General features: G+C 39.9%; 1 protein-coding gene across 4 annotated transcripts in view; it reads right to left on the bottom strand.

The window, feature by feature from the left end:
* The window catches only part of LOC134211254 (uncharacterized), a 406,246-nt gene that overhangs the window by 302,615 nt on the left and 85,632 nt on the right, over positions 1-17,999 (bottom strand). For all 4 annotated transcript variants that reach the window (XM_062687965.1, XM_062687963.1, XM_062687964.1 and 1 more), the window contains one exon: positions 15,750-16,362. In XM_062687965.1, the coding sequence (XP_062543949.1) occupies positions 15,750-16,204 (455 nt within the window). In that variant the 5' untranslated portion in view covers positions 16,205-16,362. The remainder of the gene's footprint in view (positions 1-15,749; positions 16,363-17,999) is intronic.

Below are 17,999 nucleotides of genomic sequence, written 5' to 3'. Positions count from 1 at the left end.
TCTACTGGTTTTCCGAGGTCGTATCTATGACGCTAACAAGTAGAATGGCATTCCAATAATTTAGGAACGTGGGCATGCTAGTACGACGTGCTCCACCGATTCTACTTCAGACTTCATCTACATCCCCGGAAATAATTATAGCGCATTCGCTGATTTGCATACATACTTGCAATGGTCATGTTTAAGGATCAACATCTCGATTTCTAGCGATGAGATTGAGGAAATTATTGGCATCCCAGCCTAAAATGGCCTAACATTTTTATTTATATTTTTTTTATATGTATGTTTACTGAAAAGGCACGTTTCCGTTGGAAATAATTATAAAACCACTCCACTTGTATGGAGCTTCATGTAAAAGTGGTGAATTTATAATTATTTCCAGCTAAAACATGCCTTTTCAGTAAACATGCATACAAAAAAGAATCATTGATTGAAAAATGAGTTCATTTGGGACGGGACGCAATAGCAGACAACACATATGTGATTTCAAAAGTACTTACCATTCTAGCAGTACCGTTTTGGCTCAAACTCCGAACATGACTCATATCCTGAAAACTGGCGCTTTAGCGCCCTAAAACTAGACCTGTGCGCTGCCGCGCCACGCCGCCGCTGGTGGTTTTACTCGCGCCACCGACGATTTTGCGTCGGCGCGCCGCCGATCATTATTTATATCATTATTCATTATAAAACCACTTGCTGAGCATCAGCAAATCAAATATTGCTGAGCAAATATTACGAGCCTCAAGATCATCAAATCAAGACATTTATTAGATAATTCCTCCAGATATTCCTTTTTTAAACTTAGAAGATTAATTAGGAAATAGGAATTTGGATATTCCTTCGGAGATTCCTTACAAAATTTTTCCGAAAATTCCTTAAGAATTTTCATTACGGATTTCTTCAGAAAATCCTGTACGATTGCTTTCGGATTTTGTTCCACGAATTCTTACATTCTCCTTCGGAGACTCCTTGAGAAATTCCTTTGGAATTTTCTTTAGCAATTCCTGGGGAAATTTCTTAAGGAATTCCTTAAAAAATTCCATTCAATGAGGATGTCTTCGCATTTTTTTTTGAGAATTTCCTCGGAAATTTTTCCTTTTGAAATTGTTTCGGCAATTTCTAGATATCCATACGGAATCCATTCAAACTTTACCTAAGGATTTTTTTCAGAACTTCTTCCAGCAATTCCTTTAAAACATTCTTCGGGATTTTTTCCGGAACTTCCGGCAGGAAATTCTTTTAAAATGCCTTCATCTTTCCGAAAATCTTTTAGTGTTTGTTTTTATTTTATGGATTTTTTTTCGAAACTTCAATAAGTAACTACATCGCAAACAAATTCATTTTCAATAAATTTCAAAGGATTTCCTGGAAGATCTATCGAAAAAAAAAATCTGGAGAAATCTGGACTAGGCAATTTTCGGATTGGAAATTGTCTCGACTTCCCTGGGCATAAAAGTATCATCGTGCTAGCCTCATGATATACAAATGCAAAAATGGTAACCTGGCTTAGAAACCTCGCAGTTAATAACTGTGGAAGTGCTTAATGAACACTAAGCTGCGAGGCGGCTCTGTCCCAGTGTGGGGATGTAATGCCAATAAGAAGAAGAAGAAGAAGAAGAAGAAGATTTTTTTATTATTTAAGAAATGAAATTCTGGAGGAGTTCCCAGATAAATTTTTGGAGACGATTTTGAAAAAATTTGTGTTGGGTTTAGTGCAGGAATTTCCAAATAAAGTTTTGAAAGCATCCCCAAAAGAGAACCTGAATGAATTTTCGAAAATAATTCCCAAAGGAACTTCTAAAAGAGTTTTTGAAGGTAAAATACTTCCCTGGAGAATTCCTAAAGGAATTTCCAGAGGAATCCATAAAAGTATTTTGAAGGATTTTATGATAGAATTCCCGAAGGAATTCTCAAAGGAAATTACGAAGAAATTCCTAATAGAATTTCAGAGTATTTCTGATATAATTCCTAGGTTTCTTCAAGAATTCCTTTGAATTTTTTTCCAGTAATTTATTCGCAATTTCCTCCAGAGATTCCTTTGAAGATTCGTTAAGGAATTCCCTAGAAAATTGCCTCAAAAAGTTCTACAAAAACGAATTCCAGAAAGTTCTTCGGAAATTCTTTCGGATATTCCTTAAAATTTACCTCAGGAATAACGTCAGAATTTCCTCCACGTATTCCTTTGTTTAAAAAAAACCTCAAGAAATTCGTTAAGGTTCGTTCTTTTGGAAATTTCGTAAAAAAAAAGCCCGATTAATCCACCTAGCGGTGATGATGCCTTTCTCGCTCTTTATAAAATGTGTCGAGAAAATTCTTTAGAGAGGTCAAATAGAACAAATATAAAGCAATTAATGGTTTTGACTCGTGGAGAAACCATATCAAAACCGTCATAAAATCGGTTGTAGATGAAATCAGGGGCAGAAAAATTTTAACATGTTAAAAATCGAGTCATCGCTGTATCTTGTACATATTCATTCATGGGATGATGCTATGGCAGTTTCATTGCAAAGAAGAAAATAGTAGTTTGTGCAACTAGTTGCAAAAAGATATTTTTTTAGCACGAGTATGATAAATCTGTACCAAAATGGTACAATTTTATTTACTTCACATGATCAATTTCGCCAAAAAATTTTGTTGCTGCAGGAATCAAATAGATTCCATGTTATCGTGCCACATTAGGTGCTCGACAGACCATAGAGCGATAAATAAACCTGCCTTTGGAGAATTTGATGTCATGCTCACCAAATTATTTTATATATTACGTGACACAGAGAATACACTGTTTGAACACCCACCCAAGCCAATTGAGCCAAATGTGACCATGTAACTATTGTTCTAATGCTGGTTTTCCATTATAGCACCCAAATGAGTGCTATTTGGAAAACCAGCCTTTGCTATAATGGAAAATAATGGATTTTATGCAACCCATTTGAGTTGCATGATGTTCATTAAAGCACCCATACATGTCATTGGTATGGAAAAGCAGTCCGTTTCACCACTCAAATGCTAACTGTAAACCAGGTATTATGATCAGAAATTGCAAAATATTTTTTATGAAGTTAAATTGTATACAAATAATCAATCAAAAGCCTGAATGCGTCCATTTTTGAAAGAATTAAAACAAAAATAGAGAACTATTCAAATTACACATGTTCCAAGATCTGAAAAAATCGTATCTTCGAAATATTGAGAATGCAGCTAAAACCATTTTGAGAGCCTATTCCGACTACAAGCTTTATCAGGATAAAGCTATAATAAGGAGGCTCTTGATGTCAAAGTTGTCGTGTAACATCTCGTAATCTACCCAAACTATAAGCGTCACCTTTTAGAAAACCAAGAATGTTCAAACGTATGTAGCAAGGATTTTTGACAAACTACATCCTATTTACATTATTATTAGGACGTACCTTATCATTATCGGATAATAGTAAAAGAGTAAAAAATTGATTACCTGATAACTTTCCCTCAAAACCACAAACGCTCATTAATAATGAAATTTATTTGTTTAACGATAATTCAAACTACGGACAAAATAAGCTCGAATCCTATTCTCGGATGCGCATGAAATGCTTGTGGTAGATAGAAGTGAGTTACGCCGGAAACTAACTGGAAGACTTGATACTTTGAATTTCCCTGATTAAAGCAGAATTCGCCATCTCCTAACTCACAAACCAATTGAGCAGCTTACTCCGATATATGTGTAATTAGTCGTACAAAGGGTTTCAAAATTCCATCAACCGAGCTAGCGATTTTTGGATTTCAAGTTCTTAATTATATTCACGGTAATCAAATAGAACATGAGTTATAAGTATTAATCGAATGATTTAAGATAAACGCAATTGAAAAACGCTCATTTCTATGAACATCGAAGTAACTCCCTCTCTCTTTATGGAATATTTCTGTTCCAGAAACAGCGTGACTTGAGACAATTTTTAATCTGTATTTGTCGATGCCAATTCAATAGCTACGAAGTCACATACATTTTTTAATGTTCATATAAAACAAACCTGACAGCAGAATAGAACTGCTATCGACTACGCGGCTTTTTCTACTCAGATCTCTCTTTGAACGTGCTCGAAAAGTAAGTTAGTTCTTAATACCTAATATTCTGGCTAATTTTTTTATGGTCAATTTAATACAAAACAATGGGCAGAAACTTCATGAAAACATGAAACAGGATTCGCCGTCCTATACAACTTGTTGTGAGTAAGCAAGTTAAGACCAAGTGTTCCAAAGCTAAGTGAATTTTTCAAATGCATTTTACGAATAAAAATTAGTTATTGGGCTTCTTTTCAAAAGTTTATTTTTATTTTTTACTTTGTATACGAGAAAGGCAAAAAATATATTGGCTAAAACTTTCGAGCCCAGAGTCCCAATTTTCATTGGAAAACAATCGGACAGGATTCCCCGTCGAACACAATTTGTTTTTTGCTTAAAAATGTATTTTGACCATAGTTTCTGATCCCGTCTGCCCAGTTCTCAATAGAAAGCAATGGGACGGGATCCCCTGTCGAACGCTACTTTTGCGAAATAATCGGTAAAGGATAAGTGCCAAAAAAGTGAGCCAGATTTTTTCACTCGTCTTCGTCAAAAGATAAAGTATTTTGACCTTAACTTCTGAGCCCATAGTCCGACCCGGCCAATTTTCAATAGGAAACAATGGGACAAGATTCTGCGTCGAATGCAACTTGTTGCGAGTAAATCGGTTAAGGGTAAGTGCCTGAAAAATGGGCTAGACTTTTCCACTCGTTGTTGTCTAAAAAAAAGTATTTTGACCATAACTTCTGAGCCCATAGTCCGATCCTGCCAATTTTAAATAGGAAACAATGGGACAGGATTCTGCGTCGAATGCAACTTGTTGCAAGTAAATCGGTTAAGGGTAAGTGCCTGAAAAATGGGCTAGACTTTTTCACTCGTTGTTGTCTAAAAAAAAGTATTTTGACTATAACTTCTGAGCCCATAGTCCGATCCTGCCAATTTTCAATAGGAAACAATGGGACAGGATTCTGCGTCGAATGCAACTTGTTGCGAGTAAATCGGTTAAGGGTAAGTGCCTGAAAAATGGACTAGACTTTTCCACTCGTTGTTGTCTAAAAAAAAGTATTTTGACCATAACTTCTGAGCCCATAGTCCGATCCGGCCAATTTTCAATAGGAAACAATGGGATAGGATTCTGCGTCGAATGCAACTTGTTGCGAGCAAATCGGTTAAGGGTAAGTACCTGAAAAGAGGGCTAGACTTTTTGCGCACATACACACACATACACACACACATACATCACCTCGATTCGTCGAGCTGAGTCGATTGGTATATAACACTATGGGTCTCCGAGCCTTCTATAAAAAGTTTGTTTTTGGAGCGAACATATAGCCTTTACGTATACTTTGTATACGAGAAAGGCAAAAATGCTTTAGGAATTGCTTCATAAAATCCTTTTGGAATTCTTTCGTAATTCTTTTAGAAATTCTTCCGGATATACCTTCCGAAAATCATTCGCAAATTCCTTTTGAAATACCGACGAAAAATATTTTAGAATTTCTCTAAAAATTCGCTCTGAAATTCATTTACAGTTTCTTTCGGAAATATGTTTAGTCTTTTAAAGTTTGCTTAGGAATTTCTTCGGAAATTAATATGGAGGATTATTTTAGGAATTCCTCCTTTTTTTTAGAAAAAAAACATTGGATTTTTTTTTAGAAATTCCTTAGCAAGTTCTTTGACAACTTTTCCTTAAATTCCCATAGGAATTCTTTCAGAACTACCTTAAGTAATTCCTTGGGAATTTATACCGGTAGTCCTTTGAAAATTCTTTGGTAACTTAAGGAAAAAGTTCTTGGAAATTTTCCTTAGTAATTCCGTCACAATATTCTCAATTTCTTTTGATTTTTTCGGGAATCTCTTCAGAAATTCATTCAAAGAATTTTTTTCGGAAATTGCTTTTGGGAACCATTTGGAAATTCTTCTTGGAATTCCCTAGAACATGTTTACGAAATTAACTGAAAAGATTTTTTCTGATTTTTCTGCGGTAATTCATTCAGATCCCTAATGTAAACTATTTTTGAAGTCGGTGCTACCGGGCAAAATTATAAAATATCTATACACATAATAAGCAAGGCCTGCGTGCCCAAACCTTTGTTTCTTATGACGAATAAACGAAAATGCAAGCAAACAAACTAGTTTGGTTTTGTATTTCCTTGGTGTGATTTGTGGGAAGTCAGTCGTGGGATCAATAGTGAAGTTGGTCAAGCTCGGACGAAGTATTTTTACACTGTGTTTTTTCGAAAATTTCTTCAAAAATTTTGACAAAAAAGTAATTATAAACTCTTTTTGCTATTCCCTCGGAGAATCCTTTCTGAACCCCTTCGAAGATATTTTCAGCAATTTTTCCGGAAATTGTTATAGGAATTCTTTCGGAAACTATTCCATTCCCTAATAAACTTGCGAATGAAATCCTAAAAGAATATTCTATGGTTTTACCTGTGGTTTTACTAAAGGGATTTCCCAACGAGAACCTTGATGGTTTTTGAAAAAATCCCTATATGAGTTTCCACAGTTTCTATCGGGTTTTACAAAAGAATTTCTGATGAAACGTCAAAAAAAATTGTATTTTCCCCCGGAAATTCCTTCAGGAACTCCACCAAGAACTTTTTTGTCATATTTTACCAACATTTGAGGAAAATATTCAATTTGAATGGTCATCGTGCCCCAGCCTTACTCAGCCAGAGCTTATTTTAGATATGTTGATCATCTATTGAGATTTGTGCATACAAGAACGCAAGTTAGGGAGTGAATGTCCTTCCAGGATCCAAGGGTCACAGTGAACGTGAACGGTGAACGAACTGCAAATTCTCTAAATATACTAGATATGCAGCCGCTTAAATATTGCCTAGGGCCCTCCTTAGCCGTGCGGTAAGATGCTCGGCTACAAAGCAAGACCATGCTGAGGGTGGCTGGGTTCGATTCCCGGTGCCGGTCTAGACAATTTTCGGATTGGAAATTGTCTCGACTTCCCTGGGCATAAAAAGTATCATCGTGTTAGCCTCATGATATACGAATGCAGAAATGGTAACTTGGCTTAGAAATATCGCAGTTAATAACTGTGGAAGTGCTTAATGAACACTAAGCTGCGAGGCGGCTCTGTCCCAGTGAGGGATGTAATGCCAACGAATGAGAAGAAGAAAATGTATATGTAACTCAAAGAGTAGTAGCTGGAATTTTTCTGAAATTGAGATACATATAATGAGAATGGAGTTTATCAAAATCTTGAATTAGGAAAACTTTTGGAAAAAATATTAACAAATTAGTCCTTTGACACCGAAGTCTAATTCTCAATACTGCTCAAGGGCTACGAAAAGTGAAGCAGGATTCGTTTTTAAATTTTGATTCATCAAAATCAGAGAATAATAAAATAGTTTTAATTTAAATAACATTTTAAAGGTCAGGTACTTATTATTTTCGCTGGTAATTTACTATGGAACGTGCTATTTGATGATCGACAAACATAGAATACTAGCTCTGTACCCGGCCTTGCTCGGAGTTGCCAGTTTGGTTCGCAGTTTTTTTAACAATCGAAAAATAATAAACCAATTGATTAACAGGCTAATTGTGTTTACTTGTTGATACTTCATCATTTGATTAAAAGAAGGCTTTTGGAAATATTGACTGATTTTGAAGAAGGGGGTTTGAATAGCCTTATTCCGGGCAAACGTCTATTTCTAAAGAAGGGAAAACATCCACCGATGTCTTATTCCGGGCAAACGCATATTTTTAAAGAAGGGATCACACCCACCATTGCCTTATTCCGGGAAAATGCCTACTTTTAAAGGAGAAATCACATCCACCATCCAGAAGGAAACACATTATTCATTGCTTTTCACTGGGCAAACTATGATTCCGATGAAGGGTAACAATTATCATTGCTTTATACCCAGCAAATGCATGCTTTCTATGAAAGATTTTTCTGATGCTGTTCAGTATTATCCCAAATTCACTTCATGTCGAATGACCTTAGGCCAAATAGTGTTATGTTAATAGCCTGCTTCATTCAGGGATATGTCATTTTCAGGGAAATGTTATTGTCGAGGATTTGCTATTTTTGAGGAATTGTTTTCGGAGCATTGTACAATGTCAAAGAACCTCGGATGAACTAAATAAGAAGGATTTTAAATTAAGTCGTTTTCTAAACAATACCCAACCCCAACATCCTCCCGCATTTCAAAAACTCCTCCAAGCCTCTCTTAAATAGTTTCCTTTGGGTAAACAATACGTGTTTAAATATTTGGTTTGAATTCACCCATGCGATAAAAAGGTATACTAAACTGTTCGTTTAATAAATATATTCTCTCTCGTTCAGCTATGACAGTCCTACCCAGTCTGATATAGTCTTTCATAGACAGAGAATATGGGTTCCAAATTTGGTGAACATCGGAAATGGGTTCAGAAGTTATGCTGAATAGATCGCCAACTAAACAATACCTCTCTCTCACAACCTCCCCATTTTAAACGGACCTACCAATATCCACTAAAATCGTTTCCTTAGGACAGACAATATTTGATACAAATTTGGTTCAAATCGGTCATGGGGCTCAAGACTTAAATTGAGTTGATCGATTGCTAAACAATACCCCTCCCCACATACCATCTCTTATTTCCAAAGAGCATGCTTAACCTTCATATCGTCGTCTCCTTAAGATAAAGAATGTGTGTTCCAAATTGGGTTGATATCGGCTGAGGGGTTTAGAAGTTACACAGAGTTGATCGATAATTTAGCAATTGCCCTCCCTCCTTACCCTCCCCCTTTTCCAAAAAGCATCCATAACCCCCCTATCGTCGTCTCCTTAAGATAAAGAATGTGTGTCCCAAATTTGGTTGAGAACGGCCAAGGGGTTCAGAAGGTACACTGAGTTGATGGATGACTAAGCAAACCCCCCCCCACACCCTCCCCATTTTCCGAACAGCATCCATAACCCCCCTATCGTTGTCTCCTTAAGATAAAGAATGTGTGTCCCAAATTTGGTTGAAATCGGTCAAGGGGTTCAGAAGGTACACTGAGTTGTGGATGACTAAGCAATACCCCTCCCCTCACACCCTCCCCTTTTTTCGAACAGTATCCATAACCCCCCTATCGTCGTCTCCTTAAGATAAAGAATGTGTGTCCCAAATTTGGTTGAGATCGGCCAAGGGGTTCAGAAGGTACACTGAGTTGATCGATTACTAAGCAATACCTCCCCTCCCACACCCTCCCCCTTTTCCGAACAGCATCCATAACCCCCCTATCGTCGTCTCCCTAAGATAAAGAATGTGTATTCCAAATTTGGTTAAAATCGGTCAATGCGTTCCGAAGTTATGCTGGAACAGACATACAAACATACATACAAACATACAAACATTGAGTTTTATATATACACAAATTATTCCACTGAAGTCGACTTTTATACGGGCGACTCGTACCGTGTGAATCAAATTTATGTGAATTTAAAAATCCGCGTTAAAATTGTTTTTTTAGCCAATGATTTTTTTTTCATTCACGCCGGTTCACGCCGTCGCCGCCGCCGCCGATAAAAGCCAACGGCGCGCTGCCGTGACGCCGCCGGGGCAAAAGTGACCACTACGCCGCAGCCGCCGATTATATGACCGGCGCACAGGTCTACCTAAAACTAAAGTTTTCATTGGTTTTCCATACTGAGGTTCAAGATTGCAAAAGAATTCAAGCTTCTATGGAGAAAATTACATAAATAACGCCAAAATGTCTATTTAAAAGCGAGTGTTCAGGATATGAGCCATGTTCGGAATTTGAGCAAAAACGGTACTTTGAAAATATTGGTGTTATGGATTCAACCATTTAGAGTCCATCAGCAAAAACAGCACTTTTCCAAAAACAAAAAAGTTCTAATGGAACGTACACACGGTCAAGCAGTTTGACCAACATTGACTCCACCTCTCGTTTATTCAAACATCCATCAAGTTTTACCAACAGCGGCACGAACAATCAATTTATTCGACCAACAATATCACACACGAACGACCGAAGCGCCAACTTGAGCACCAACCATCAACAAATATATGGGGGTTTGTGCAACTTCACTACAAATGCTCAAACATGTTCGGCGAACCTTGACTCCACCCCCGACAACTCAAACCAAAATCAAACCGTTTTAATTTTTTCCAACCGAGCCGCCAACTGTCAAATGGTTGTTCGAACAACTTCACACACGTTCCAACAAAGCAGCAACCGAAGCTATTTCTTGGGGGTGGAGTCAATGTTCGTCAAACTGCTTGACTGGTGTGTACGTTGCATAAGGATCCGATCCGGTTGAAAGATCCGAATCATCAGAATTAATTGTGTTCAGAGCATAAGTTCTTGGTCATAAAATGAATTCCCGAAGTAAGTTCTTTTGATCAACACGCGTAACTAAAGATCTATCCGCCTGTTTCAAATATGGTACATGCTTTTTGTAGTTCACAGAATAGATGTGGTCAGGTTAAATTTGGTTAAATTCATTTTTATTCAATATCTTTTTTGTTTATAACACATTTTTGCTTACTTTTTAAGTGTTTGGCCTTATGGCCCTTCAGCTTTGTGTTTTTCCTATTACATTTATAATTATTAGTGATTGTATCGCATTTTGTCAATTGAAAAGAACAAATCCTACAGTAAAGCCTATTACGAGCATTGGTTTAAAATGGCTTAAAACTATAATTTAATAACCAAACTAGTTTGTACATTAATTATTTACAATATAAAATTTGATAACCTAGATTGGAGTTAGCCTCCTAATTGGAGCCTGATCTGAATGCAAGCAACGGACCCTAAACTTTTCTTTACACTCACCAAGGCGTTACCCCGGCCAGATGTTGACCTTCGGATGATCTTGTCCTGGGAGGGGTGTTGAGGATCATCCTCAGGAATTTGTTTTGAACTCGTTGGAGTTTCAGATGATGAGTTTTTGCGCAGCTCTCCCAGACCGGCATGCCGTATTCGATCACGGGGAGGATGATTTGCTTGTAGACAGCAAGCTTATTTTTCAGCGACAATGACGACCGACGGTTGATCAAAGGGTACAGTAGTTTCAACAAAACGTTACACTTCGTCACCGTTTTGTCAACCTGTTGCCTGAAAATAAGCTTGCTGTCGAGGGTCAAGCCAAGGTAGTCGGCCTCATTGGCCCATTACACAGTCACGCCATTGAGGATGATTTTATAGTCCGACGGAACATGTTTAGGGGATTTAGAGTGGGGGAAAATGATGACCTGAGTCTTCGCCGCGTTGATACAGATCTTCCAGCTGGTGAGGTACTCTGTCAGAGCATCCAGGTCTCGTTGGAGTTTTGCCACTAGCGTTCTGATCACACTACCGTTGTAGACGACGGAGGTGTCATCTGCGAACAGGGACAGAATGCCGCCTTCTGGAGGCCTTGGCATATCGGAGGTGATTGGTGATTGAAAAGCAGGGGCCCGATGATACTGCCCTGGGGGACGCCTGTGACGATGTTGTGCGCGTTGGAACTCGCTCCGCTCCGTTTTTGAGACAAACTTGTTCCGTCTGAGGACGTTGGTAACTCAGGTCAGTTGGTGTACGGTCGACCGACCGTGTCGGAAATCAAACTGTTCCTCGAGCAAGATATTGAGATTTTCGGCAGACTCGAGTAACCGGTAATGAATAGCTTTTTCGAATAGCTTGGATAATCCTGAGAGAAAGCTAATGGGATAATAACTTTTGGGGGAGGAAGGATCCTTCCCAGGCTTCCGGATGGGGATGACTTTTGCTGACTTCCATGACGATGGAAAGTAGCTGAGCCGGAGACACTGATTAAAAATCAGCGAAAGGTGCTTGACGACTGGAGCACTCATATGTTTGAGTTCGAGATTCAAGATGCTGTCGAAGCCTGGGGCCTTCATGTTCTTCGATGATTTGAAATAGGCCGTCAATTCGCCAGCTGAGATCTTCAACTCCTCCGAGAAGTCGTTGGGAGTCAGATGAATGTTGTTTGCATAATCGTTAACAGCTGCTTCGTGTGGACTGATGATGTTCTGTCCAAGATTTTGTGAGCTGACGACGACCTATTTCAGCGACCTTCTCTGCAGGAATTATCAAGCGATCCTTAGAGCCACTAATGTCTACTGGGATTAAAGATGGAATGGGCCAAAGCTTGGATTTTAGTATTCTGGCATTTTGCAGAACACTTTGCATAGTCTGGGAGAGTGCGGATCTTGTTCAAGAAATCGTTATTTTTGAGGTCGACCATTCGGGCCTTAATACCTGCCTTGCCATTGGAACATGTTGGTCACGGACCACCGAGATCACCTCCTCGATGAAACGCAAATGCCAATCAATTGCTTCAGGCGTTTCCGGCTGCACCTCGTAGTTGACGTTGGCATTGACGCACCTTTAGAACTGGCCCCAGTCGACTCGATGGTAATTTCGCCGGGACAGCTGATGCCGATTAACCGAGGAGCCCACTTCCGCCACCACAGGATAGTGATCCGAGCTGAGCTCCTGGTAGACGACTGGCTGCGAGATGTGGTCGTTCAGGTTGGTGATGAGCAAGTTGATTGTCGAATGAACGCCGGACCGACACAGCCGAGTGGGAGAATCCGGGCTCAGGATCGTGGCCTTCCTTCATGTCGTCGCTCCAGATTGTGCCGTTTCGATTGCCGCGACAGTTGCCCCAGGCTTGATGCTTGACATTCAGGTCTTCGGAAATGATATACTGACCTTGTCTCCGCGTTGGCTTGACGATGTCTCTCCGAAGGGTGGCCGATGAGCCATTGCCGACTTTGGCTTGAGTTGGACAATACGTAATAAGGCGATTGTGCCGACAGAAATGGTGATATCTACACCGATGGCCTAGATGACACTGAGCGACAGTTGATGTTGTAGCGAAGAGCGATGGCCACACCACCTCCCCTGATCAGCCGGTCGAGTCCCACGATGCGAAAATCCGGGATGTTGACGTTCACCTCCGGTTTAAGGTGCGTTTTGGTGACGTCTATTTCGTTCTCCTCAAGGAAATCCTTCAGCTCAATTGTTTTGCTCTTTAGCGAGCAAGCATTCCAGTTGACCAGGCTCACCCACGCAGCCATTTTCAATGATGAACATGCCAAGAGTGAAGACCTGATCGAATCAGGTTTTGCAACCACGCAGCCGAGTGGCGAGCTGGGAGAAGATTTACATCAACTGCTCCGGGGTGTAGAGCGGAGACAGTTGGATTCTCCGGCTGCCGACGGAATCCAGGAGGAGGAAGCGGGGACTATTCGCTGGAAAATGGAGCTGGTGGTACTGGAGCTTGAATCGATGCTGCTGCTGCGGTCAGTCGCTTGTGCGGCTGCATCGGTGGAAGTACTGGTACCGCTCGTCGGAGATGGCAGGAAGGTCCCCTTCGTCGATCACTGGAACACGGTTCCTCTTCGGATGGGCCTTGGTTGATGCTTTCCTTCGGATTTCCAGGAACTCCGTGCGTTTCGGACAGCCTTTCGTAGTGGCCAGATGTTTTTCGCCACCGTTGGCGCACTTTGAATCGGCCACCTCCATCTTGTCGCACTCATCCGTCGGGTGCAGTTCGCCACACTTGTTGCAGCGCGCAGTCATGTGGCAATTTCGGGTTCCATGCCCGGAATTGAAACATTTGGTGCACTGCCGACGACGGTGTAGTTTATTACTCTGATCAGCTTCAGGTCCTTGAAGGAGATGGAGCCATGCTCCAGACGGACCATGTAAAGCTGATCTCGGTACTTTCTGACCTTGTCGTGGCAAGCGATCCCAAGCATCACACTTGTCATAAAAGAGTTATTGTGACTTAAGTATGACCAAATCCAGTCATATATTAGTTGCTACAACCAGAAAGATTTGAACTTTGCTAATCGGGATTTTGTGCACGGCAATAGGCTTGAGTCCACTGCTTTCTAGCTCGGTGATAAGCTCTTCTTCCTTCATATCATGGAGCCCTCGCTGCAAAGCCTTGAGCGACTTCGTGCCGAGGTGGTCATGAGTGTAAAACTCATATTTGTGGACCTGTAGGAACTCCACGATAGATTTGTGGTTATATGGATTGGCAGGCATCACCTTGACTCCCTCACTGAAAAGCCGGAACGTGCACTTGAGGCCCTTTGCAATGAGCTGGCGAATTTTCGGCCGCAAATTTGGTGGATCGCTCAGATTGCAACTGCGGCAGCTGTGATTGTTGCTTTTTTCTCTTTCTCGACGGATTGCCAACGTCATCAAGCGGCAACGTTCTCAACACGTTCCTCTGCAAAAGCTGCTAGGAGGGGTTACCCGCGCCTCCGAGATCAGGCACTTTTCCCTGGACCTTATTAGCAACCGAGTCTCCCATGACGGTTCCGGGAGAAAATAACGCCAACGCGACGAAGCGAAAATGTAAACAGCGAACGAACGAGAATAAAAACACTTGGTAAAAATGCGCGAGCGACGAAAGCAAGTCCATACGCGCTGCTGTCACGAACTGGAATGAGATAATGTGGTCAGGTATTTAACTGCTTCTGTATAGGAAAAGGAACTAATCCCAAGTAACAATCTGCGACAATATTACAGCAGATGCTCAGTAAAAAATTATATAATCACCCACGATGTGAACAATCTCCTATGCTAGCCTCACAATTTTGACAGTTGGTCATGTTGTTTATGTTTCGGACTTAGAATTTTTTTCATCCAAATTGAATCTGCATATTTCACGATGTTGAAGACATTCTGTACATTCCGCATTGAAATATAGGTAATTATCGATTTGATAATCCAAAGAATGATAGAAGCATCTCAAAATTATAATCTAAGCGGCTGTAAACAACAGGACCAAAATCTGTCAAAAGTCGTGCGTGACGTCACTACGCAATGGAGTCTATAGCTGTATAAATTTTGGAAATAAGTTTTATGACCAATAGTGGACCCTCCACTAACGGTTTCTCGAGCAAAGCCTGACATCGTAATGAGAGCAAAAAGAAAACATATTTTGATATCGACATCAAATTAAAGTCATAATTTGTTTTCAAACTTTGATATTCATGATTGACAACTTATTTTGATATCAATTTGCTGTTGATTTCTGAATTATATGAACTGATATTAAATTGATTACTTATTTCGTTATCCAAAACCAATATCAAAATTAGTTTTCGATTTGCTCTCATCGACAGCAGAAATAGTTTTCAATTTGATGTCACAGTAAGATTTTTCTGCTGTACATTTTGTTATTTTAACCATTAAAACGACCAAAAGGATATCATCCTGAGTTATCAAAATTAGGCGATTTCACAACAACAAAATTAGTTACCGATTTGATCTCAAGCTTCTACTTTGGGTTTCTACTTCAATGTCTGGTTGGCAAAAGAAACAATTTTATTGCTAACAATAGAAATAGCATTATGGTAGCTGTTATATATAGTGAACACCAATCTTCAAGGAAGAGCATACAAATGTATACCAGTTGAGCTATACCTGTCCTTTAGTTCAAATATTAATTATTTTCAAGTTTCAATTTAGCGAAAGGCTTAGGTTGACAACAATTGGTGTTCTCTACTGCTTGGTAACTTTTTATGCCTATTTACGAGACTTCCAGCCCTAGGCAACTTGGTAACTCATTATCCTTGCTAAGACTTAAGCTTTGGAATAAACTGATCAGTAAACTGATTATTTCTATAAACACAACAATAACAATACCAACTCGCAATTCGTCTAAAATGGCAATAGAGACGATTACATATATAGTACGATATAAAGTATGAAAGATAGCATTACATACCTTTTCTGACGCTCAATAGTCCTCGTCAGTGTTGACATCCTCCGCGCGCGCAATGCTGACCCACCGCCACTTGCCGCCCCGACAATACTGCTTCCATGACGCGTTGGTTTCTCGTTTACAACTATGGTCGCTGTTGTCACTTCCGGTCCAGCACGATCGGGCGGCTTCTTTACCGGGCTCGCAATCTGTTCCACATCCACCACGGTACTATCCGCTATCTTACAATCTTGCGGAACACTTTCATCAAGCGCTCGAACCGAATAGCTTCCCGAACTGCGTAGCTTACTTCGGAACAGATCACCGATACGTCGGAGAGGGAACTTACTGGAGTTTACCGACGAATTGTTATCACTAACGGTCAGATCCGCCGATTTAAGATCGATCTCCGACAGCCCACCCTTTCCATTGTCGTCAGAATTCTGCGTCGAGGTCCGCTGGTCACTCCATTCCGACATGGTTAATTGGGTTTGTGATTTCGAGGAACGAAGCTGCACTTCAGATGAGCGAAATGAATCTGTTTTCTACGATAGAAACTCATCGAAGATTCGTGCATTGCCACCAATGGATACGATCAAAGACCGCTAAAATACTATTTTTCATATAAGCTGTGATCCTGGAATGAGATGAAGATATTTGAAATTAAAACACAACCAAACGATTTGTCATTTTACTTTTTATATGGTCTGTTCTAAGATAGATATCCTTATTCATATTGATCCTTATCTTCCGTATAAATGTTGCATGGATGCTCGAAGAGTCATTTCACTATTGCAAGTAGGTACATTTCAGATAAAAAGCCAGCATACTTTACTTTTCTTGTACACCTATTTACTTCAAAGAGGATATTGTGATAGAAGGCTCGGGGACCCATAGTGATGTCAATCGACTCAGCTCGACAAATTGAGATGATGTTTGTCTGTGTGTGTATGTATGCGCGCAAAATAAAACTCACTCATGTTTTAGACACTTACTTGCAAGTTACAAATTGGCCAGGTCGGGGCAAAAGTTATAGCCAAAATACGATTTTCATACAAAAAGCACGCTAAGAAAATCTTACATTTTTTATATATATTTAATGCACGAGAAAGACACAAACACCGCCACGTGAATCAATCAGGTTTTTTTTTAATAATTTTGTTATGATTTTCATTATGCTCCCCAGTCCTTCATGTATTCTATTTGTATATAAACTATGATGATGATGATGAACGTTTGCAATAAAAAAGCGAGCGAATAATTAAATTGAAGTTTTATTGTTCCGGACCGGGACTAGAATCCTTCACTTTGCATTCACAAATGCTAGTACCAAATGCTGTGCTAGTACTAAGCTGCGGAAGGTATCTCAGAGATGTAATGCCAAGGAGAAAAAAATCAATTCGCTTAGCTTTTCAATAAGATTAAACAACTCACAACGTCAAACCACCTTTAACTAATTAATCAAACGTCCTCGAACGACGGGCTCTCATGTGAAACATTTTGCCCCTTCGATGTAAACGGTTTGCTACCTCTAAAAGGTTCCAAAAAACCGATCTAAGCCTCCTCTAAAACAAGATTATCCAAACTTGAATTTAATGACTGTAACAAATTGAAGCAGAACAGAATTTCAAGTTCACTCACCCTACTGCAGTAGACCAACAACCACAAATTATCTAATTCGGAACCCAGGCTGTCATTAAAACTTGTTTGAACTTCACCCGCTAAAAGCTTGACGCCAGTGATGCATGAGGTATATGGAAACAGTTGATACAATAAAAACAAAATGTGGGCTAAACAAACATATATCTGCATCGGCCCCGATGACGCCGCACTGATTGTCTTTGAGTCGCTTTCATACGGTGCGAGATATTCCGGAGACCTTGCCCGAAGCTAGAAAACTACAGTAGTGCTACATCCAGACACACTCCACTCTTTACGCTTCTTAACTGTTCACTGCGCTTCGTTTAAAACCCCTATTGTGGCTGCGACATGCGGCTGGTTTTTTTTGTCAGCTCGTCGACTCAACAGCTGTAAGTCTGCGACCCAAGCGCACGCAGCACTATGCTGGGGTTTGTTGATTGCCCCTGGGGTAGACTCAATTGTAACGCTCCAAATCACTCTTCATATCGATGCATAACACAATAAACATATGAGAGGAAGAGGCAAAGTGGAAATCTGTAAGTTTGACTTCGCTGCTTTGGTGCAAATATAGGTCTTACGATAAGTGCTTTTATAGAGGTAAATTTAATTTAACGACCCAAAATGGGATCTGAT

The sequence above is a fragment of the Armigeres subalbatus genome, chromosome 2 (assembly GCF_024139115.2).
Source record: "Armigeres subalbatus isolate Guangzhou_Male chromosome 2, GZ_Asu_2, whole genome shotgun sequence".
In the NCBI taxonomy this organism is placed as follows: domain Eukaryota; kingdom Metazoa; phylum Arthropoda; class Insecta; order Diptera; family Culicidae; genus Armigeres; species Armigeres subalbatus.
This window is presented reverse-complemented; position numbering and strand designations above follow the sequence as displayed.